The 25,424-nt window shown below is 29.2% G+C and overlaps 1 protein-coding gene across 9 annotated transcripts in view; it reads right to left on the bottom strand.

The window, feature by feature from the left end:
- The window catches only part of LOC129943354 (tyrosine-protein phosphatase Lar), a 421,011-nt gene that overhangs the window by 31,802 nt on the left and 363,785 nt on the right, over positions 1-25,424 (bottom strand). For all 9 annotated transcript variants that reach the window (XM_056052723.1, XM_056052721.1, XM_056052724.1 and 6 more), the window contains 3 exons: positions 23,351-23,543; positions 15,873-16,023; positions 12,297-12,433 (listed from right to left, as the gene is read on the bottom strand). In XM_056052723.1, coding sequence (XP_055908698.1) covers positions 12,297-12,433; positions 15,873-16,023; positions 23,351-23,543 — 481 coding nt within the window. The remainder of the gene's footprint in view (positions 1-12,296; positions 12,434-15,872; positions 16,024-23,350; positions 23,544-25,424) is intronic.

The raw sequence follows: 25,424 nt of genomic DNA on the forward strand, positions 1-25,424 counted from the left end.
TTCATGAGAATTAAAATTTGTTGATTATTTTATTTCAAAAAATTTCAAACCAAAAATGTTGAGAACGGGGGAGACGGGGACGAGGAAAAATGAAACGAAAATGAAAAAAATGAAGACACAAATTAATTCAAATCAAATGAAAATATTTATAAATATTAAGATAAATAAATAAAAATATTAGCTATATAAATTTAATTGTCCAATGGTTTATGCAAGAATTTTGTTAAATATAAATAAAAAAACATAATTAAAAGAACCAAAAATCTAGGCCCATAGTGTACCTAATCGCGAACGAAAAAACAGAAATTGTTGTTTTGTAATTTTTGTTGTTTCTATTTTTTATTGAATGAATTGTTTTTTATTTTTTTGAAATAAGAAGATAATATTCAAAATAGTGCAAAACATGCAAAAACATATATTCAGGTTTTTTGTTTTTTTTTATTAAAGACAGTTTTGTATTTCAAATTGAACATTGTACATATTTGTAATTTTATCACAGCAATTTTTAAACAAAAAGGGAACGAAAACTATTTAAATTAGACCAAAAAAGAAACAAATGTTTACATTTATATATAAATTTTAACCAAATATACATTTAATTACTTTTATGTAGTTTTTTTTTTTTTATTCTATGTACATTTCATGTGACAGTCCTTGCATAAACCATTTCAAATATTAAAGAAAAAAGAAATATAGGTACGAATTTAAATACCAAAATTAAAAAAGACTTGCAATAAATTAAAAAAAATAACAAAAATTATTATAAATTAAAAACTATTTTTAGGTTCATACATAAAGTTATGATAATGACAAAAAATTGTTTAAATTCATTCTGTATAAATTTTCTAAGGGCTTTAGAGAAATTCTTCTTTTTTATAAAATGAATGTTATATATTAGAAGTTAATATTTAATACGTAGCTGATATTTCAAAAATAATAATAAATATAAATATAATTTTAATAACCCAACAGTAAATAAATAAACTTTAATCATCTTCTTCACTAAAACGAATAACCAAATAGGATGGGTCCTTAAATTGACCCTTGCGGTACCCATGCAAAAAGCAATAGTTGCGATTAACACATAACACTATGATATAGAATGAAACGTATGATGACAATGGTCATGACTTGAACAAATATTTAAATAAAATCTTTAAAGCTACTAAAGTTTTTATGATTTGGCAGGTTTATTTAATCTTTTATATTTTGAAGAAAATAATCGTTTATTGCACTGGTCGTAGAGGTTCTTTTTTGCTGGCAATAAAATTACACTCTTTAAATGGGTTTAAGTAACCTTTATTGAAATCAGGCATTGAAATTGATGTATAATTTTAGATTTTTTAGATATTACTTTAAAAAAATCGAAATAACGGGTTTCAGGAACCTTTATTCAAAGCCGACTTTAAAATTAATGTATCATGTCAGATTTTTGGGATATTACTTTAAAAAATTCAGATTAGTCGTGAGGCTTTTTAAAGCTATTTAAATTAATGAAGAAGTATTTTTCAATAAAATCCGTGAAGGTTTTTCAAATTTAGTATTTCTTTTTTCCAATATTCAGTTGAAATACTTATTTTATTTTATATAATAATCGAAAAATCTTCATAAGATGTTAGATTTCAGCTGTCTCAAAAAATCTAAAAGCAACTTTAACCATTTATTCCAAAACGGTTTTAACACAACAAAAAAAAGACGGTTGAACGGTTTGAATTTTCTTTTAACGAATTTTTTTTCTATTAAGTTTTTGAAATGTATTAAAACATATAAAAATAGTGTTAAAAACAAGTATTTTTAAAAACTTTAGCAAAAATTTAGTTGAAATTAAAGTTTTGATTTGAAATCAGCACTAAAAATTACCTAAAAAACATATTTTCAAAACCATGAAATCATTGAATTCATTTTCAAAACTATGAAAGCTTTATATTCAAGATTTGATCAAAACTGTATTAAAAGTCAAAGAAAGATGGTAAAATCGTAAGTAAAAAAAAGATAGTAAGATACTAAAATTATTAAAATTGCACCTAGAAGCGAAAGATTGGTACTTTGCAATATAAACATACAATCGATGGTTTCGAGGTATTTTGTGTTTTAACTAAGCGTTTTTTTAGCATTTATAAAGTGGTACATTTTAAAAACCTGATATGGTCACCTGATAAGGACACCTTAATCAGAAAACAAAAACATAGTTTTGTCGACCAGTGTTATTAGCTAAATTTGAAGGCTTATGTATTTACCTCGATAAAAAAGAAATAGGCCAGGCTTAGTTTAAGTTTGTTTGACGTTTTATTTTTCATTTTGCTATTGAAAGCAGCTGTCACTTTGGAAACTGTCATCTATTACTATTACTTAAAATGGAACGATACATGGAAAAAAAGAACGGGAAAAACGGTCAAGACGGCTTACATTGACAGTTTTCAAGATATAATTGGGCTAGGTGAAATTGAAGACTAAAATTTTTAGATGTTTAACGTATTTAACTTATTGTTATGGCTAAGAATTTTAATTTGCTATAAAGATAAGGTTTTTTCATTATTGTATAAAAATAATTTCAGAAAAGTAACAGCTGTAGCTGGATCAAATATATTTCAGCCGAGAGGCCTAATTTTCTACCACTTTTTGCAGTAATATCAGCCTTATTTTAGCAATGACACGCCGAATATTCTCTTCCAAAGATTCAATCGTCTCGAGCTTATATGAATACACAAATGACTTCTTGGAGGACACACCACTGGTCAAAAATGCTGCTTCGTTGACTTTATGACATGTCACGCTAACCGAACTATTGTTTTATTTATAAATTTGCACGATTTTCAAACGTTGTTCAGGAGTAAGTCTATTCGTTATGAAATGGAAGCAAACTGAGCATTAATCAGGTGACAACTGTCAAAAAGACCATCTACGAAAACTGTCAGATTGAAAATCATACGTCTAAAAAAAACATTCGCTATAAAGTGCCACGAAGCTATAGAAGTTTGAAGAAAAAATAGAGTGTATTTTACATTAGAAAACTTTAGGCATTGTGGACAAATAGGTAATTTAAATTAATATTAAGGGTTTTTTTCTAAAACAAAGCAATTTTAAGAGACTAAATTTTGTCAAGAAATTGGACGTTGGATATTTCTATTTGGGTCTTTGGGGATGCTCCACACTCAAAAAATGTTTGGCCTCAAATGTGAGAATTGGTCATTTAAGATTACATGGCAATTTTTTGATTTTTTCTAGTTCCGACAATAATTGCACTCTTTTTGACGAGTAGAAGTTTCCAAATCACTTACGCTCCGGATCCGATTTTTCGAGAGGGTCATCCCCGCCAGTATTTTTATATTAATAAACCTTGTTTTCAAAATGACAAAAAATATTTCTTTATGCTCAATAAACGCCCAAGAAGTTGAAACATCGTTTTTTAAAAGTGCTAAGCTTAGATGAAGTTAAAATTAGTCTTCTATCCAATTTTTGTCAAAGTCACAAAAAGACTAATATTTAAAAAAAAAATTATTTTATTGTTCATGGGTACCGCACAAAATAAAATTTGTTTGTTTTTACTAAAGGAAATCCACATCAACTTTACACATAGAATAAATTATATTTATCGAAAGAATGTTTAATGAACAAAAGTTAAAAATTAAAACCAAAAGACCACAAAACGAAATTTCTTCTACCTCAAAGTTTAATAATACAAAAAAAAAGAAAACAGCAAAAAACGTAACCAAAAAAGGGACTTTAAAAAATAAAATATTACGTAAGAATAAACAATAACTGTAATATTTCATAATCAAATTAAAAGTCAATTAAAATAAAACTACAAAAGAAAACCCCATCAAATTGATTTAAAACGAAAATGATGTAAAAGCTACTACCATAAAATAAAGATTGTAATTCGTTTTAAAACAAAAATTGAGAAAAGGCTTTTTTTAACAATTATTATTATTAATAAATTATAGATGTCAATATCACATCTCTCAAACATATCATACACTCAAAAAGGTCAACGAAAATAAAATTAAAAAAAAAAACATTAATTAAATATATATTATTTTTTATTTCCTCTTTGTTTTGTTTTCTTATTTATAAAAGTAAACTTCAATTAACTGCGGGATAACAGAAATAAACCACCATTTTTTTGTATTTAAATTTAAAACAACACATCTCATAAAATTAAAAAAAAAAAATACAAACAAAAATAAAGGTAGATAGTAAATTAAACAATTCACAGAAGCTGCACCACGACAAGCTTTATATTTTATTACAAAATACGATATTGTATATAAATGTAATTTTCATATATACAACAAATTTAACCAGCATTGAAATTACACGTTTGAAGCAAAAATGCATTTTTTTAATTAAAAGTAAACAATTACACAAAGTAAACAAAAATATTAAATATAATTTAAATAACGAGTCTTCTAAATTTTTACGAACAAAAGTAAACAATAAGAAACACCTCCTTAATAATTTTCTAAACATCCTTCTATTAAGTCAAAAACATTTCTTGCAAACACTAAATCAATACAAATTTACAAAATAAAAATAATAATTAAAGTTGAAAACTTCTTTTAAAAAATTGCAGACAAATAAGGACATCAATTAAGAGACTTATCCGTACCATTGAGGTCCTTCTCTTATACTATGTATGGATATATTTCCGGTGTGCACATGCAATTTTTGTATTTTTAAATAATTAAATCTCATTCAAGGGGTTTTTTGCTATTTTTTTAATTTTTTTAAAACTTATATTTTTTTCTTTGTATTCAATTTCCATGCTCCATTTAAAATTTAATTACACGTCCTTATAGGAAGAAGCGAGTTGTTAAAATAAAAAAATATATATTCAACGAAATAATGAAATTATAATAAGCAAATATATAATACATTGAAAAATTCAAAAAAAGAAAACAGTGCAGGTGTGTGCATGGTGCAAAGTGCAAGGTGCAAAGTGCAAATATTGTTTTTAATTATTTTTATCTTTCTCTCTTTCTCGCTTTTTTTTTATTTTATTTTGATTTTTTGAAATCAACACACATGCAATTTAAGCAAGAAGAAAAGTTATTAAAAAAATAACATAAATAACGGTATAGGATTTAAAATTTGAATAGTCTTTTGCTGACGGACGTGATGATGGATCACAGACGAATGTATTAAAATTTTAAATTAGTTAAATATAGTAAAAGAAATATGTTGGTCGCCATTTAGTGAGATACTTTTGTTTTGTTTAGTTTTGAATGTGGCGCCATTTGCATTATTTTCTTATTTGTTTTGTTTTTATTTTAAAAAAGATCAAAATAGAAGAAGAAAAACGAACGTTTGGCGCCATTTAGTGAGATTTTTTATTTTGTTCAGTTTTAAATTATGTTCCATTTAGCCATTTATTATTTTTGTTGTTAATCATTTAAATTAGTTAGAAAATACAGGCGTTGGGCGCCACTTAGTGAGATTCTTTTATTTTATTTGGTTTTAAATTGGGCGCCATTTAGCTGTTTTTCTTATTTGCTATTGGGTTACTTATTATTTTTTTTTTAAATGTGTTCTTGTCATATTTATTCACCTGTGCTCCATCAGGTCCACCACAAAAGAAGAATCCAAATACTCATAATTTACTAGTATTTATATAAATATAGGTGCAGGCAATATAATCCTATTAAAGTCCTTTTCATTGATACACAACAAAGGATTTTAACTCACTTTTGAATCACACAAAACAAAAAATTATAAAATATACAAAACACGCACTCCAAACACACTTTTGAATATAGACACAAACATTTTATGTGTTTATAATCATTTGACAATCAACAGATTACAGTTATAATTTTATTTTATTTTTTAAATAATATACTTTTTAATGTAGTATTTAAAAACACCTTAACAATTAAAATATATGTATGTAAGGTAAGTTAATAAAATCTCCATTAAATTTTCGTATTTAATGTTTCGGAGTTCGTCCCATCATATTCAATACCATAGTGACAGATACAAATGTGGTGATTCGAAAACTCTCACTTTTGAGTGTGTATAATAATGTATTTTAAATATAATAAGTTACAAAACGTGTGCCAATTATTTGCTTTACAATAGTATAATTAATAAATTGAACAAAAACGAAACACGAAAATAAAAATAAAATTGTGTGTCATTGGGGAAAACGAAATTCCTGGCTGACATCTGTTGTAATATTAAATTTTTCAAAATATAGGTATTTTTCAATGCTATGTTGATGGGTTTTGGTATTTTGTTACTGTGTTTTTTGTATGTTTTTGTGTTTTTAATCATTTATTAAAATTTAAACATGTTCGTGTAAATGAAATAAAAATAAAAAAAACAACTAATGTGCAATCCCACTTCTGATTAATTTGTAATTGCCAAAAAGGGGTAAAGGTATTTGAGGTATTTAAGTGAGTTATTTTTGAGTTTGGTGCTTGAGGGATTTTTGTTGTGTTTTGAAATATGTACGAGTATGTATGTTGTATATGTAGGTATAGAAGTATATAAAGATAGAAAGGTATGTTCTATGTTGTTATTGTTCTGGTTTTTGTTTGTTTTGAGAATTAAAAACATGCAAAAGTGACTGACTGATTTGTTTTAATTTTTTTCTTCTTAGGAAATTTCGCTGAAAATGAGTTGTTTTTAACTTAATGACAAATATTATGTTGTGTTTCTTGTAGCTATATACATATATCTATATATGTATTCTATGTTTACTTTTGTTTTGTAAGTAATGACTAAGTTAATGAGTTGTATATTTTTTGTTTGATTTATTTTTTTTATTTTTTCGCTTATTTTGTGAAGGTTTGGTTATTTTTGTATGTTTGTATTTAAAAAAATGTTTTTGTTTTTATTTATGTTTTTTTTTTTATTTTATTTAATTTTTTTTTGTGTATGGGTGAATAATTTCGAATTCGATTTTTGTTTAAGTGATGTGATGTGGTGGTGTTGTATACGTTGTTTTATTTGATTCTCATTTTTATGTTTAATGCTAATTGATAAATTGTTTGATAGAGGATTACTATGAACGTATCAATATTCAAAAATAATTGAATTCAAAAAATATATACATGTACATAACAAGTTTATCTTTAAAAATGCTTTCCCATTAAAAATAATATGTATATTAATAAAAACACAAAAAAACTGATTTAATTGATAAAATTTGATTTATATAGATAAATTAAATTCATTTAAGTTTTGATATTTATTGTGAAATGGAATTAAATTAATTGGTTTTTGATTCTATATGAATACACTTTAACACGATTGATGGAATTAAATTAAAAAAAAAGAGAAGATATTTAAAGCATAATTACAACATCATTTTTATTCCTATGCAATGCATGACTTATGAGGTTTTGTTGTGCAGAACCTACTTTTTTTGTATTTTCTTTATTCATTTTAAATATAAGTTTATTTAATAATAAGCAATTACTTTTAAGTATAAAAATCAACAAACAATTTAAATTTACGCCATTTCAGCACAAGTTGATTTCAATAAAGAATAACTTGCGACTTTTCGGGCTCAAAATTTTAATCAAACATGACATTACCATGGTAGAAATGGGCCTTGAGATTCAGTTTATCTGTCTGCCCCCGACCCTTAAGCTGAAACTATTGGGTGGATTGAGTTCTAAATTGGATTCCATTAAGGCGTTTTTGGACATTTCTTAAGAAGAAAAATAACAGTAGTTTTGGTCAAAAACCGATTGATTTTTATTAAACTTTCTTTATAATTTTCTTCTTTACTTTAAACCCCCGTTAACAAAAACTTTGAGATGCATTAAATTTGTGTTAATATTTTAATTTTGAAAACAAAAACGCATTTTTTTTACTTAATTTTGGCAGTTCTAGTCAACAGTTTAAGGACTTCAGTCCAGTGTTCGTCGAGGAATAAATAACTGTCTTTTTGGAATTCGACATGTAAAAGGGTCTTAAAACGAAAGGCAGTGGTTAATGACTGGAGTACCTTTTTTATATTAAAAAGCTTCTGTCTCCACTTTGATATAGTCTAAGACACTTGTTCGATTTTGCTATAAACTTGCCAAGATATTATATTTACATGCAAAGCATGAAATGTTTGCAAATGACTGCTATAAGGTCGACAATGAGGACTCTTTTTGCCATCTTCGCTAAGTACAGGTGGACAGACTTGGTGGTCTTTGTTTTACCTTCATTTTGTTATGTCTTAAAAAAGTTTTCGGACAGCTCTCAGTCTATAGCATTTGTTTGTTGTTTCTAAAAAAAAAACAGTTCCAACAAAGAAAGTACTATTTGTTTTTCGAAGAGATCTACGCGTAATTAGTTCATAATCTACGAAGTAACCATATCCTTCAGTTCTTATTTTGTTCAGCTTCAATTTACAGAATGCAATATATGAAAACAAATTAACTATAAACTACTCTTGATACTTATTTTTCTTTAAAATTGGCATTAAAAAAAACTAAATTAGTTCTTGTCTGCATTTCATTTTCTTTTAAATTATTCTGACAACTAAGGAATACTGTGCACCGTTTAAAGGCAAATTTGTCTCTGTACTATATTTGGAATCCCAAGTCATTGTATCTATAATTCAACCAAATCTTTGTGATATTTAACAACTTCCTATAGGAAGTTGCCATAATCGGTTGGATTCGACAAATTATTATATGGACATTTCAAAAGCTTTTAGCACCTAGTTTTAGTAAGCACGATTTACTTTTTGTATGTGTGGATTTAGTTTTTCAGGTTGATCAATAATTTTATCAAAACCGAGACTTCAAAAACTTAAACATATCTGACTTAGTGCGTGATTTTAACTGCGTAGAATGGAACTCACTGTACCATATGCAAAACGTAAACGATCAAGTCAGGTTTTTACTGCAAAACGTCAATGAGCTTTTTGAGAAGCATGTTCCTATTAAAACCCTTCTCGTTAGGCATACGGCTCTACCTTGGCTGAAAAGCGTCATCTCTGCTCTGATGTCACGACGAGATGCCGCCTACCGTCAATGGAGTCGTTACAAACTGGAGCACTTTCACAAATTGTATTGTAAACTGCGTAATCAAATTGTCGTAATGGTAAGAGCGGCAAAAAGACTTTATTATGAAAATAAACTTGGTTCTATAAACTCTGGAAAAAAGTTATGGAAAAACCTACGTGAAATCGGTATTGGCAAAAAATCTCAAAAGCCTGTTGGTGACGTCGATTGTGATGCACTCAATCAAAAGTTTACGTGAACAAGTAGATTGTATTTTAACTGATTTCAGCAAGGCCTTTGAAAAATTGTGTCAAAAAACATTACTTTTAAAACTATCGCAGCAATGTTTGAACGACCATTTCATAAACTGTATTTCCTTATATTTGCAAGATAGACGTTATAGTGTAATGAGTGTTTAAGTTCTTTTATTGTGAATTCTGTTGTCCCCCAGGGCAGTCTCCTCGGTCCTATTCTATTTGTTTTGTATATAAATGACTTGGTTTTGATCATACAAAATTCGTCTGTCCTAATAAATGCTGATGACATTAAAATTAAAAAAAATTAACTCAACATCTGATGTCTTCTCTTGCAAGAAGACTTAATATCATTTAGGGAATGGTGCAATAATAATTGTCTTGTTTTAAATGTTGACAAATGTAAAACCATGAGTTTTACACGCAAAAAAGTTCCAATCGTTTTTAGTTAAATGTTTAATTCTTATTCTTTAAGTAGAGTTTATGTATTTTCTAACATGGGTGTTGTCTTAGATTCTAAACTTACATTTAATGAACATATTAACTTCATAGTTAAAAGAAGCAAATAGGGTTCTGGGTTTTATTAAGAGATTTGGCTGTGATTTACGTGAACCATATGTTTTAAAATTACTTTTTATTTCATTTGTGAGACCAGTTTTGAAATATGGTCATTTTACTATTCCGAACACGTCCCAAGGCTCGAAGCCATTAAGAAAAGATTTTGCGTTTTTGCCTACAATCCCTTCCATGGTTTCATGATATTCAAACATTACTGCCTTATTCACATAAAGCTTCTTTCTTTGACAAATCATAGGATGTACTTGCAGTTTTGTTTTATTGTTAGGATAAACTTTAGTTTAAACTACATAGCCTTTTAAATTAATTAATTGAAATCTATAATAAATTTCACTCTTGTATTAGTTCACCAAATGACAATATAAAAAGTAATAGTTGCAAATTAATAATTGTACAGATATCATATGGATTTAGTAAATTGCTAAAAGTTAAAGTGATTTTAACTTTATTAAATTTTCAAGAGTAAGTAAGATGTTAAAATCGTTCAACCTATTTAAATCATCTTTTAACCCTAGTAAGTTGCTAAAAATAGCTTCAACATTTTTCTAAGTCGCTTAAAGTTTTGCGCCACTGTATTTAATAATTAAATCCAACTGTCATCTGTTTTTATACAAATTAAGAATACTTTAAATAATTGATAAAAAATTAAGTTGGATTAGAATATTTCAATAAAAGATGAAGATGTTGACTTCAAAATTATTTCACACTATGCCAAATTTAGTTGTTAAAGGAGATAAGGTTTTTAGAAAAATCTAATTTATGTTTTATTTGTTACACCAAATAAAAACTTTGAAAAAATGCTGCAAAAATTAATAAAAATTATTTTCGTCTTAATCAAACTTATTTTATCATATGCAAAATACTGCTTCTAACTTTTGGTTATTTGTTTAGAAAAAAATAATAAACAACTTTTTTTACAAAACACGAAAGCCTACAAATAGAATACAAAAGTGATAAGGTTTTCGACTAAAGTATAAATAGACAAAGAAATATATTGATCGACAAATCGACAAACAATGTCAATGGAGGTTGTGATGCGGCCGTTTTTTTTTTTATTTTATTTTTTATTAACTTTAAAATAAAGTCATTTCCACTCTAATTAAAAATACTTCTCTGCACTAGAAATCATGAAGTCAATCGTAAAAAACAATACATTCCTTAAAAAATATATGCATTTTAAAAACAAAAACTTATTTAACTTCTGAATTCAATCAATAAAATGTTTTTGTCTACATTCATTGCACAACAAAAAAGTCAAAAATTGCATTAGGTTAAACAAAAAATATTTAATGGAATTATATACACCTTCTATTTTGAAATAAAATCAATAGCTACCCGTAATTTATTTTTGTTTTATATTTCTATAAATATATTTTATTTTTTGGAAAGCATTTTTTTTTGTACATATGTATAGTATATATTTTTTCCAAATAAATAAAATAAAATAAATAAAAGTGTTCTCATGTATCCTTGTTGTTTGTTTTGCTTGATGGGATTTTATGTTGAATTTAAGGTAACAAATATTAAAAAAAAAAATAAATAAAAATAGTGTATAAAAGTACACTACCTGGACGGACACATAATTTCATTACACGAAAAATAAACGAAAACAGAAGAAAATGCTAAATTTTATTTCCACATTTTCATGTCTAGGTTTTTCATTGTTTTTATTGTGTGTATGTTTGTGTTTGCGTGGGTATCTGTGTGGAAAATACACACCTTTAGTTCCTCTCTCTTATACATATTTAGGAACAAAAAGGACTCTCGTTCTCTAAAACCTACGATTTTTGATATCATTACACGAGAGTGTTTTTAATAAAATTCTTTCTTTTTTTTTATTTATTTATTTGCTTTTTTTTAACTTGACTCATAGTCTTTGGATTTTGTTTATTTCAATTTTCGTCCTTTTTATATTGAACTTAAAACATTTTGGGTGTTTTTTGCGATTTATTTTTTTTTGGAAAAAGAAGCCCAGGAATCAAAGGATTACAAAAAAAGGAGAACTATAGTTGATTACCTGTTTCCACGCAGCGTTTATAGGTTAGAAAGGGATTTTTGTTGCTTGGAAGGACACAAAAGGACAAAGGTATGATAGAAGCACACCAATTTCAATGGGTGGACAAAATTATGGTTTGAGAGGGAAGGACATTTTATGGGTATTTGTAGAGATTTGTTTGTGTGTGAACTTTTTTATTATAAATCATTTGTTTGTTCTTTTTTTATTTCTTAACAAAAATCTACTCAACTACTTTTACTCTAAGTATTTGATGTGTTAAAGAAGGTTTAGGTATAAGGATGTTTGTTTTTTTTTTTTAAATGTTTTTATAATCTATTATCATTGATATATTTTTATTAAATATTCTCAAATTTTATATGACTAATTATTACTAAGCATATACATTTATTTCATTTATGCATATTATATATAAATATTAGTGTTTGAAATATGTAAGTTAATAAACTTACATATTAACATATACAATAATAACATAAAAGAAATTATTAAAAGTTTTCTTACCATATTGTTTCGTTCGGACGGGTATTGGGGGTGTGGTAGCTCCTTCGCCACGTTGGGAGCGTGCTGCTAACCATATATAATACAATGTGTCAGGATATAAACCATCAAGCGTATAGGATTCTGTATTTGATATACGTCTATAAAGAATTTATACAAAAAAAAAATAAATTTTTGATTTAGAAAAAGAAAACATGATTTTCAAAAAAAAAATATTTACTTCATAGTTTTTAAACGTGTATAATTGATTTAGGTTTCAGAAAATGGAGATTTTTAAAAGTTATCTATTATTAAAAGCATTGATACAGAAATATTAAATATGTTTTTTTCTTATAAATTAATAATTATGTGTTATTAAGATTTCGCTATGACTTCGAACATAACTTTAAGTAAAAAGAAATAATAATGTAAACCTGAAAAAAAATGTTAATTGAAATTTTATTTTCCGGAATTAATACTTTTAAGACTTTTAGTTGAATCAAATTGAATTTGTTTCAGATATTTTGCACATTATGTAATTTTGTAAAATTTGTTTTCAAAGTTATGAGTAAATTTAATCCTTTTATTTGATAAAATATATACTCGTAATTAATTAATTTTCCGTTGAAATGTTGACATTTACTGACGTTTTGAACTCCATAGAATATAAGTTCTCAGATCTTAGAAAAATGTCTGTGTTTTGGTCTACTTTTATACGTCTTTTTGAGATATTAAAACAAATTACGATATTGTTTGTTTTAAAAAATTTAATTGACAGATCAAAATCCTACTAAAAACATAAAAAAATAAAGAAAACTGCATTAATTTTAATTGATTGATTCAAAGTTCTTTAAATGAAAATTTGTTTTTTGTTTTCAATATCGTTTGAAAATGTTTAGGGGCGAAAGTGGAAAGCTATCACAGTGGGTAGGACCCTAGCCTTTTTTTTGTGTTTTATTCAGATAGAAATTTATTGTAATCGTTCTGATTCGTCAAATTGAACATTTTGATATTTCTTACCGTTTTAAAATTCTAGAATCGAAATCAAAGATTTTTATAGAAATGTCCGTGTGTCCGTTCCCACGCTCGTTAGTAAGGGATACTATTTTTCATCGTCAATATCTCAAGAACGAGTAAAGATTTTAACTTCAAATAAATTTTGTTTTCAGATAGTACAAAACAAATAAAGTATAACATCTGTCACCTCAAAAAATTTACGAACAAGAACTTAGAAAGAAATTTAAACAAAAAAAAAACAAATATTACGACCCAATATCTTGTCAAAAATTAAGGATATTGAATTTAAACTGATTTTATTTAATATAAAATATTATTTCTAACATTTTTATATACTATTTTAAAAAAAATCAACAGTAATTTTTTCATAAAATAAGAATCTACAAAAAATTGCAGACAAACGATACTCAATTCGAATTTTTCAAGAATAGATGAAGGTATTGACTTATTTCATTCTATGCAAAATTTTGATATTAACTTAAAATAACGATCTTAGAAAAATCTAATCACTACATATTTTTAAAAGGAGTAATACATCCAAAAAATGCTGGTAAAATGGATAAAAACTGGTTTTCAACGAAAAATGTCGGGAAGAAAAACAGATATTGGAATCAAACTTGTTTTAAAATCACGAAAATGTAACAAAAAACAAATGTTTTTATCTGAAGTTATAGACAAATCGACAGATGGGCACGGATGATGGGGAATTATAGGTTTTAGTGGCATTTCAATCTTGTTCTTTAATTTTTTGAAATTCAAATGTCACCTATTCTTGAATATTTCAGATATAGACAGTCTTAATAGGCTTTAAGTTTCATGTATTCCACTTTTCTTTATAATTTTTAAGCTTTTATTTTGCACACTGAGTGAATTGGCGCATTATCATATTGGTAGGACAAGCTTATGGATTAAAAAATTTCAAATTATTTATTGAAATGTCTTTCCAAGTTTCAGTTTTAACCAAATGGAGTATCTTCTAATGTAACAACCTCTAGTTCAACTGCTTCATAATAACTGACAGATTTTTGTATAACAACATCTCCTTCATTGCTATGATGAAGATTTAAACATGTCGTTATTGTGTCAAATATGAAAAACAAAAAAATGAAAACATCAAGGCTATTTTCCAACTGAAAAATTGGAGTTTTTAAAAACTCTTATCGATCAACTTTTCGTTGTCCTTAATTTAGGGTTTTTTTTTTAAAGTTTTATTCGTTTAAAATGGCTCAAATCTGATAACTCTTAAAACTGTTGAGCGACTTACGTTATCAACGAATTTTTTTGTTTGCCATATGCACAGAGAAAGCTGATGCACACCTTAAAATTGTTACAATTGCTGTGGTTTATCTTTTAAGTAAGAATTAAAACCATTAAAACTTTGGTCAATTTTATAAGCTATCGCACGTCCAGTTAGATATTCGTCTCTAAGCAAATTGATTAGAGCAAATAAAGGGTTAAGAGAGTAGTAAGCCCCAAAAGATATTACAAAATATTTGGTAAAATTGTACAAAGTATTTTCCAAAATTTTGTCTAAGTATTCATTTGAAGGGAACTGTATTTATTATGGTACACTAAGGCGAATACTTTAATTTTTGTTTAGAAAATCGGATAGCAAGGAAATCAAAACTATAGACTGCTTTAAGGTATAACGGGGTAACATTCCAATTAAATACATTAATAACTAGGGTCTAATGACTTACAAATCTCAACTTTCCTGTGTGCGAGTAATGTTAATAGAGGAAAGTTTATATAGCGAATCCGAAATCCTTTTTTTAGAAAGAACTTTTCATGACAAAAATTACTCTTCGAGGATATACCAATATCTCGCAAGAGGCAGTATTAGTTAAAAAAAAACACTCAATTAGACAAGCAGGGATCAAGACTTCTTTCATGACAGTCCTACAAAAAAATTACAAAAGCTTAAAATATAACAGTCACTATTTCTGGATTCTACTGTTTCCTGTCTAATTCTTTCTCATGATGTTAAACCCAAAACTTTTAAGTTAATGTCATGTAAAGACAACAAAATTTCACCAGTCAGTTTTTATTTTTTTTTTTGAAGGCTTGTCCTTTTTCAATCATATAACAATTCAAAGTCCTACACCATCTTAAAAAGAGTCAATTTTCGTCAAGGCTTATCTTTGATTTATTAAATTTATATTTTCATTCTCAAAACGGCAAAGAGCATTTAAAACCAGAAAATCTAAACCCAATTATCCTTTCTAAAAAATGTTCCTTCGGGAAATTTTTCGAAAGGGCCAACAACCAAAACTGCCACCGTGTGTAATATGATTTTCAGCTATCAATTCAATTCACTAGAAAACCTCAACTTTTGATAAACTTTGAATGACAGTTCAATTAAGCTTCAAGCTTGAAGCTAAAAATAAAAATCAAAAAATTCAAATCAATTTTTAACAATAAATATAAATAAAATACGTAATTCACTGCCCCACATTTCTGTTAGATTCTATCCAATTTTCCGTTTAAAAATATTCATAAAAAAAGAGTGAATTAATTTATACCAAAGGCATGTATACCTGCATAGAAGAAGAGGTGGACAAAAATACATATAATAATACTCACTTATGATGATCCTGATTTGCATACGTATCATTCCAGTAAAGTTCATAATGTACAATATTTTCACTGGAATGTGTCGGTTTCGACCATTGCAGGGTAACTGCGGTCTCACCAATATCGGTCGCCCGGAAATTACTGGGCTGCGATGGGACACCTGGTGATTTTCATTTCATCATTATCACCATCATCATCATTTTATTTTTTGTTGTTGTATCAAAGTTGTCATTCATTCGTCGTTTTGTTGTATATAAAGTTGATTGAAATGTTAATGTTGTATGGATGATAGAGAGTCCGTTCCGTTGACGTCCGATGATGGCGGAAATTGAATAGAAATCGAAGAAAAATTAATAATAATATTCAAAAAAAAAAAAACAATATAAATATAAATTCAATTCACTGTCTGTCTGCTGTGTGCATACAAATATCGGAAATGAAATTAAATTTTTTCTCCTTTAATACAAATTTAAATTAAAAAAAACATATGTGATGAGACGGTATTTCCATACTTGTATACATGTTCGTATATATCCAGATTTTTGATGGTAAAAAAACACGCGAACGTTTGCGTAAAAATGTAATCAATAATTTTTGTTTTTTTTTTTCATATCTACTTTAGGTAGATTCGTAAATTTTGTATTTTAAGGCTCTACCTATCTGCCTATGATGGGCATCATCAGATCTTTCTTATATATGCACTTTTCATTTTCACACTGTTTTCAAGCTTATAATATGAGAGATAAAAAAATCCATGGCAGATTTATAGCTCTGAATCAACCTTAATTAATGTAATTTACTTCCTCGATGCGAGTTTTTTGAGTTTCAAGCCAACAACGCAAAAAGGGCACTCATATTCGAATGGACAGTGGTGCAAAGGGAATCAAGAGTTTAATGAAATCGTTTAAACCAAATTATAAAAAAACTATTAATTATTATTAATAAAGGCAAATTAAACTCAAAATAATTCTAAAAATGTCAAGTAACAATCATAGAAATCAACATTTGGCTAATGATTTGATTTTGATTTTTTTTAAGTTCTTGCAAGCAAAAAAAGGAAAGACTTTTCCAATAACAGGTTTTAATATGAATGGCCCGCTTTTCGTATTTCACAAGTAAAAGTTACTCCATTAAATAAAAATGGAACTTCATCAAAAACGGAATGAAATTGTTAAGATTCACTATAAAATAGAAAACATTATGCAGTCACAGTTCGCAAAATTAAAGCACTTTTGAAACCGTTTCCCTGGCAAACCATATATAAAGTGTACTGACTTAGGCCTTAAAGATTTAAAAGTTCAACAAAGGAACTTGAGCTGCTTTATATTGAAAATTAATTTTAGTGATAATATCCTTTTTCATTTTAGAGGCTTCGTTTATAAGCAGAATTTGGGACTGGTATCATCGAAAAAAGTTTGTCATTGCTCCACAGTCAATTAAACACCTTGAAGATAGGATATTTAGCATAAAGTTGAAAATTTGCGAATTGGTAAAGGAAAAGGAAATGGTTGAGCAATCGTAGACATGGCTTTTGGTTGAGAACGTTTTTTTTCATTGTAAAGGGCTTATTTTCCTCTTTACAAAGAAATACAAAAATATAACTTTTCTTTGACACATCAAAATGGAACCTCTTCTTGAAGAACCCAGAATAGCAATTTTTCTCCTTGGAGGTGGACAAATTTGACCCAGAAACTGAAACTGACTGCATCAAACGCGTTTAAAAGAAGAAAAACTTTTCTTGTTTATTACTTAAAGAAGACCACATTTCTTATGCAACTGGTACAGAAACCATGGATGCACTAACAAAACGATACTGTTCCAAAGGATTTAAATCTTGTAATAAAAGTTTTTAGTCACATCAGGTTTCAGGTTTAAAATATGCCCCTTTAAAATTACTAAAGGCAACCAAAAACAGAGTTCAAGGCTAAGCTAAATTAGAAAAATTCCTTGACAGTAAATTGTGAATGATTTTGTAAACTATAAAATTGTGTCTTCTATGGATACATTTTAAATGATTTTTGAGCAAAGGCTGAATATAATCCTGTAGAAGTTTTGAAAAATACTTTAAGGCAACCGAACTTTGATTTCAACTATTATGATCAAGTTTTCACCAACTTCAACACTTCAGTTTTTCTTTAAGATTAATTTGAGACACTTGTATGAAATGCAATAAATATTTCAACTCAATACCTTCTTTTGATATTCAGTTATATATTTGGAAAACCATCACGAATATTATCGATAGAAAGCTACTTCATGAATTTAGATATTTCGAAGTAAGATTCAATTTAAAAAGTACAATTTGATTGCTGATCTAAAACCTTGTCTACAAGTGATATTTTAATAGTCCAGTAAAATTAGTGTTTCTCCTCGAAATGGGAGATAGTAAGCTCGAAATTGGTTTAAACATTCTTTTTTGTGTTCTAAACATTGTTTTTAAGGTCTCATAAAATCGTGTGTCACGTCGTCACATCGACGTAAGTTATGGACAGTCAAAAATCGTGAAAACCGCTTTATCGTGGATATTTACGGTTCTATAGGTACAATGGTGTTAACATCTTTCCCCAAAATATCAAGCCCACAATTTGTTAGGATGTTTGTCTTAATAATTTGTTCATATGCTAAACTTCTTCGAAGATAGAGGACAGAAAGTGGGCTCTGCAATTTTTAGAAATTATTTTACTGGACTATAAAGATTTCTGCCAAAACTATAAAATTTTAAGACCTTGTCGCTCAGAATTCCATTCAATATAAAATAGTTACATTATTTTTCTAAATATTTACATTAGAAAGCAATAAATACATTTCAAAATAGTTCAATTTCGTTAAAGCAAATATAATACAAAATACTTGCCCAACATAGGTGATGATTGAGTTCTGGCCTGTCTTGTTTTAAAAACCACTTAGAACCGCAATAATGTTTGGAAATCGGGTTCTGCATCAGTATGCTATGTTTTTAAGAATAGATAATATCCTAAAAATTAGTTGTGCTTGCAGTGTTCACATTTTTACGCTACCACTAAACGGTTTGCAAGGCAAAGGGAAAGACTTTCGACACGACGCTCTATAGATCACTTGTTAGCACCTTACCCCTGAAAATGTATTGTGGAAAGATTCAAAGAGCTTGGAACGAATGTGAAAAAGGTTGTTAAGTGCTACTACAGAGATAGGGCAAATGGTTTGGTAAAGGGATTTAGATAAAAAACAATTTTCAATGGAGAAAGACGGATTTTTCTAAGTTTTAGAGAAGCTTAGTATTAACTCTTGCGAAGTCCATATCTTAAACGTCAAGATTATTTTTTATGATTAGAAGTGGAGAACGTGGCTGAAAGCCTTCTTATTGGACTTTTCAAATTCTTAAGATAGATTTAACGAAAGCGGTGTCAAAAATATCAATAGAAACAGAGCAAGGTTTGGCATTAAAGCTGGGGTCAGTCATTTTAAGTAAGACAATTTTTTGAAGTAAACTAATATTATCACCAACTAAATAAAAAAACAATGAATTTACGGCACAACAAGGTGTACTATAGATTTGTGCCAAGGATATTACCTCCAAACAAATATTTCAACTTAAAATTTTCCAACTTTTACACTTTATTAACCCCACTGTATGGCATATCGAATAAAATATAATCAGAGTTTAAATGTATCCTACCGGCACAAGCAAGAAAGGCAACATTTTGTGTTGTTTTTGTTGTTAATTGTGTCACTTAAACGCTGCAACAGAATCCAATGATTATCTACTTTTGCGCTTGCAATCTTCTCACAACACCCATCCCCTCTTCCCTTTCATCAACTGATGATGTTTTTGAACGCAAAAGTATTAAGGTAAAGGTTATATTTTTTCCGGTTTAAATTTTATTTTTGAACAATTTTATACTTTTATATATTTTTGTTGTAATTTAAATTTAAAACGGATATAAAATATCCCAAAAGCAATTAATGTAACACAAGAGCGAAGCGTCGAGATGAAAACTTGCTCCTTGTTAAAAATTTTCCGATTCTTTTGCGTGTGTGAGGGTGGGGGGATTCGTATTAATTGTCATATTGATCATGATGGTACTTTTCCTGTTCCCTTTATTTTATATTTAATTTATATATCCTGATGATGTACAAGGGAAACAATGCATTTTAATGTCAGCAACTTGGTAAGTATGGTTCAGTAGGAGCAAGGGTACGGTGCGGTGATAACGATGAATTGTTGGGGAATTGACATTAAAATTCATTATGAGGCGAATCCGATACGATGTACGATATGAGGTTAAGTTGTTCTTTTTAAGTTTTTTTTTTTTGAAATTTATTTTATTGTTAATTTAAAATTATGTGGAAATGCATTAAGTTTTGTGATGAATGTAAACATTGCATTCGAAATGTCACACAATTCGATATTGATAAAATCTGGGGCACGATTGACTAAGGTTGATATAGTTGATGGCCAATAAGTTGAAACACGTATGAATATTGCTCTCTCTACCTTTAGTGTCAAAATGACTTTCTCATTAATCGAACTACCCCTTTTGTTTGACGCGATAAGGGTCCTGTAAACAATAGACTTTGTTAGTGGTCTGAAATATAAATGGATGAAATCACGCGGACAAATATATTATAAGTAAAAACTACACTAGCTAATGGGTGTATTTTTAGACAAGTGTCTTTTAATCTGTTAATACTTTTTTGCTAATTTTATTACTAAAATATTGGTTCTGTATGTGCGACGCATTGCACGTTGCGTCAAATATTCGGTAGTAATGAATACCCAGCAGAAACGGTAATTATAGCACCTATAGGGCGGTTTCGCACCATGTTGACTCTAGTGAATAATGCTATTTCTTCAGAGACGTCTTACAGTCCCCACCAAAGAGGCCATTGCTGTCATCCCGCCATCTAGACCAGGAGCTTACTTCTATGGGATGCATTAGGCGGTGTTCGATTTTATGTGATTCGATATCGTCTTAAATTCATGAAAAAAAAAAACTGAAGATGATTTTTAGACAAAGTTTAAAGTAGCTTTAGTGCTTTTTCCTTACTGTTTTTAGTCATTGCCTTTCAGCTTAAATGAATATTAAATGGCAGAAAATTTGCAAGTTATGCAAAAGAAACGCAGAACATCTCAGGAGTGTCAACTACTATCTCAGTCTTTTACACTTTCTTTTGTTTTAATTAGACGTGGGATAACCACATATATGGGAAACGTGTGAAATTTTGTCGGAATAAAAAACCCATTTAAACATTTATGATTTACAACTAAGAAAATATGGCCGCTTGAGTCAACCAAAGTTCGGAAGTCCCAGTTTGAAAATCTTCTTTTTTTTCTAATAAGCGCACACTCAAGGGGATAATACTGCCCTATCTATCTATCTACTGCCCTTATTATCTAGACACAATGTGAGCACTAGAAAAGGGAGAGAGGAGTTGAAAGGAGGAGTCGGTGCACATTGGTTTTGAATTATAGAATATTGCATTGGCTGGGGAAGACAGTGTGTGGCAAGACATTTCGCATTCGCATAGTACAGCTAAAGAACAAATTTCTATACTTGACAGTACGACCGAAGTTGGGCTCCAGAAAATATTGATGAGCATTCCTAGAAGCCCGAGTATTATGCTTGAACCGTTTAAGTTGAGGAATGCAGCTGGCTATTTATCTAGAGAATAAACCGTTAAAATAACGGTAAAGTGGGTGAGTCAAGAAACATTTCGACCATGTTCAAGCGACGTAAATGATCTTATAATGGTAATATCACCAATCAATCTAAATGCTCTACAAATGCTGTCCAAGAGGCTTAAGTAAGTTGCAGGAGTACCAGCCTAGATATGGGAGTTATACTCAAGCTTTGGACGTACATAAGTCTTGTAGATAATATTCAGATCAGAGAGGAAGCAAAGCTTCTTGCATCGCCTTAAAAAACATAAACATCTTGCTGCCAAAAAGGTGATACACGTACCGAGAATATCGAGATGTTCAGTCTCTTCGATGCAAGTGTCCTCTATGGATAATGGCAAGGGGTGGATTTTTCGCTTTAAAGATACAAGACAGCATTGGGTTTTCGAAGCACTAAATTCCAAGCTGTTTCTTATTCCCCATTGTACAATGCTGTTTTGGTCGGAATTTTATTTATTTTATATTGTCGTTACAGTTCTAAATCCGAAGAAGAGGGAGGTATACTTGATAACGAGTATGAAAAACTAAGAGTACTATCGTAAGCGAAACAATGTATGGAATTGGAAGTTGGAGACAGGAGATCTTTAATAAAAATGAGAAAGAGTGTTGGAGATAGAACAGATCGCTGGGCATTTATTTTGTGGTTTTCAGACTTGAATCCATCCTATACAACTTGTATTTAACGATTCGAAAGAATCAAAACTCAAGTGTTTCATGGTCTAATCATTTAGATTGTACAACCTGCCCTGAACAGCAGGAAAGTATCATTTTTATTGTATTCCTTTTCTCAATTAACATTCGAATTTTGCTTTTAGCAAAAAATAGTGACGCGATTACCAAATCTCCAGAAAATACCGCAACCCGACTCATCAGACCAAAAACCCATCACGAAAATAAAAATTTCGAGTGAAAATGATGAGTTTTTTAATGTGTTGATTTATGTCGTAAGATGAGCTGGGTAATGAGGTCTTGTGCGCCCACAATAAGTTGCATTGATTTAGTTGGTTAACTGCTGTCAAGGACTGGCTTTTCAAAAAAAAAAATAATTTAAACATAAACAGAGTACCGGAGTTTTTTTACCGAATTAAGGTAGTAAGAAAAGTGTTAACATTTTGAATTCTAATTTTTAAGTCTTAAGTTCTGAACTGTTCAATACTTGTCCAAAAATCAAAGCTAAAGCAGAAAGGCAGACGATACAGATGCAAACATGTCAATGGAACATGCAATATGCACAACTTTTACGAACTAACGTAACAAACATGTATTGCTAAAAGTTCAAAACTTGATAATATTTCTTATAAGTTAAACATTATTTATCTAAAAGCTATAACTTATAGATAAAATGTTCATAAACAAAGAAATTTATTTTAAAAATTTGTGCAAATTTCATTGTTCTTTTAATCTTATGAACTTTGAATTTTATATAATCTTTAAAAGAGCACGTGTTTTCCAGTATACCTAAATTTTTACTGAAAAACTAAAAAACTTAACCTAAACGTGCTTAGACTTTATCACTTTTTAACAAAAAAAACTTCAAAACTAGTTTTGGAAGATTATGTCAAAACAAATATATTTATGATTAAAAGATGTACCCTAATACACATACTCCAAAATCTTAATCCTTGAAATCCGAGTCACGTTTTTTCATAAAATAACTGATACCATACATAAAAACTCTTTCTTTATCCGAATTAAAATACAAGGCAAAATCTGCATATATACGAATCACGGTCACATGGTCACGAAAATTGCAAACATTTTCTAATAATATAATAACAAAATATTAAAAAAAAAAAAAACGAAAAAAGAGAGTCCTTTTATTCCTTACCTTGTTGTGTTTTCACCTGCACTGGAGTGGACATTGGACCGGCACCCATTGACGTATATGCTTGTACACGTACCGTGTAAATAGCATGCGGTGTCAATTCGGATATTGTTGTTAATTCGCTATTGTCAACCATTTGTGAATCCCAAGATGCCTCAGGTTGATTAGAATTGGTTGTGTAATATACTTTGTAGCCCTGTAATACACAAAGGGAGATAGAAGAAAATTATGAATAAATTATTTACAGATTAAATATACAGATATGCCAGAGTAAGGTAGGTAAGTCCTTGTTGTATTAGAATGTGCTTAGACCCACATCAGCGAGTCGTGAGAGTGTAGTCTGTGTAAAGGTAACTGTCAAATTTCATACAGGTACATTTGTACCAGAATATATAATTTGAATTCTGGAGTACTTAATACCATCTACAGTGCTGTGAAATATTATCTTGTCAGGAAAGTTAACAATAGTTTAAATGTGCTATCAATTAATACCTTAAACATCTTATAATGTCGTTAATATCTTGTTCTTGTACAAAGTGCAGTGGAAGAGAAATTACTGGAATATAAAAAAGTTTTAAAAAGAATAGAATGAGGTCTTGGGTTCAAACCCTCCCTGTGCCATATAAAGTTTTTTTTCATGGGTAATGCCTCTTGCGAGGAATTGACAAAATCTCCAAGAGTAATTCTTGTCATGAAAAGACAAACAAAATTCCGCTAAAGTCTTATAGGAACATTGCAATAAATCTTTTTTTAAGAATCGTGATGGATTGTGGACAGCCCTCCAGCTGAGTTTTTGGAAGTACCGATGACGACTCTTTTATGGTGATCAACTTAATTGTGTTATTACAAAAGCAATGATTTCCTGGCTATTAATACTTTCTCGCTCTTTTAATCTCCAGGTGTGGATGGCACAATACTAGTTATGCTACAAAATTTGCTGGAGGCTATCTTCTTGCATAAAAGGATGGACTTTATCTCAATCATATAACGGCGACATGGAGACAGGTTAACGTAGTTTTTATCCCGAAAGAAGGCAGGCGTGTTCATGACTCTACGAAAGATTTTCGACCGATAAGCTTGATATCATTTATGCCTTAAGCACTAGAATGCACCTTAATTAACCATATCACTGACATGTCACACGAATGTCCGCTAGAAAAATTTTAGCACGCATATTTCAAAGACAAGTCTACTGAAATAGCTCAGGATTAGGTACTGCGCACCATTTAGAAGACAATTCAATATAAAGAATTTTCTCTTTCTACCTTCCTAGAGTAGAGTAGAGGAACACCCCAGGGCGGTCAGATCCTGTTCTTATCTTCAAGTGCGAAATACCTAGGATTCATTCTAGATTCCATGCTAAACTAAAAATTGAACATCGTCGTAAAGTTTTTTGTCTTACCCTCTTTCACCGTTATTTTATCGGTTTATGTTCTAGTTAAATAACCAGCTGCATCCTCCCCTTAAACAGTTCAACCGAAATACTCGCGCTTCTAGGAATTCTCACCAGTAAAACCCCGACCCAAACTTCGGTCGTACTGTCAAGTACAGAGATTCGTTCTTTAGCCGCACTACGAGAATGTGGAATTCCTTACCACACTCGGTCTTTCCCAGCCATTGCAATATCCAGGAATTAAAAACTATGTGCACCTAAGGCATAATAAGTGCGCTTATTATGTAAAAAAAAGAATAGCTAGTGTCAGAACTAGATGCCATAAATGTAATTCTGCACCTTCTACCGGTAGACCTACACAATTAGACAGACAGACACCGAATACTGCAACTTTTTGAAGTCACTTTTTTCTGCCAGAAAGGATTAGGAAGATGTCAAGATTACGAAATATTTTCATATCACCGGGTCGGAAAACTTCTCCGAGACCAATAATCAAAATGTTCTCAATTTTTCTGACAGAATCTAACCGCAAGTGGAACTATCTGTCTTTCATTTTATGAAATGGCCAGGGTCACTGCAATATGTATCGGACACGGCCTGATAGTAGAGCATGTAGCACAGTTGCGCATCCATCACAATACTCATTTTCAAAACAGCTAATTCAGTCGCGCAGCAAATCCTGCT

The sequence above is a fragment of the Eupeodes corollae genome, chromosome 1 (genome assembly GCF_945859685.1).
Source record: "Eupeodes corollae chromosome 1, idEupCoro1.1, whole genome shotgun sequence".
NCBI classification, from domain to species: domain Eukaryota; kingdom Metazoa; phylum Arthropoda; class Insecta; order Diptera; family Syrphidae; genus Eupeodes; species Eupeodes corollae.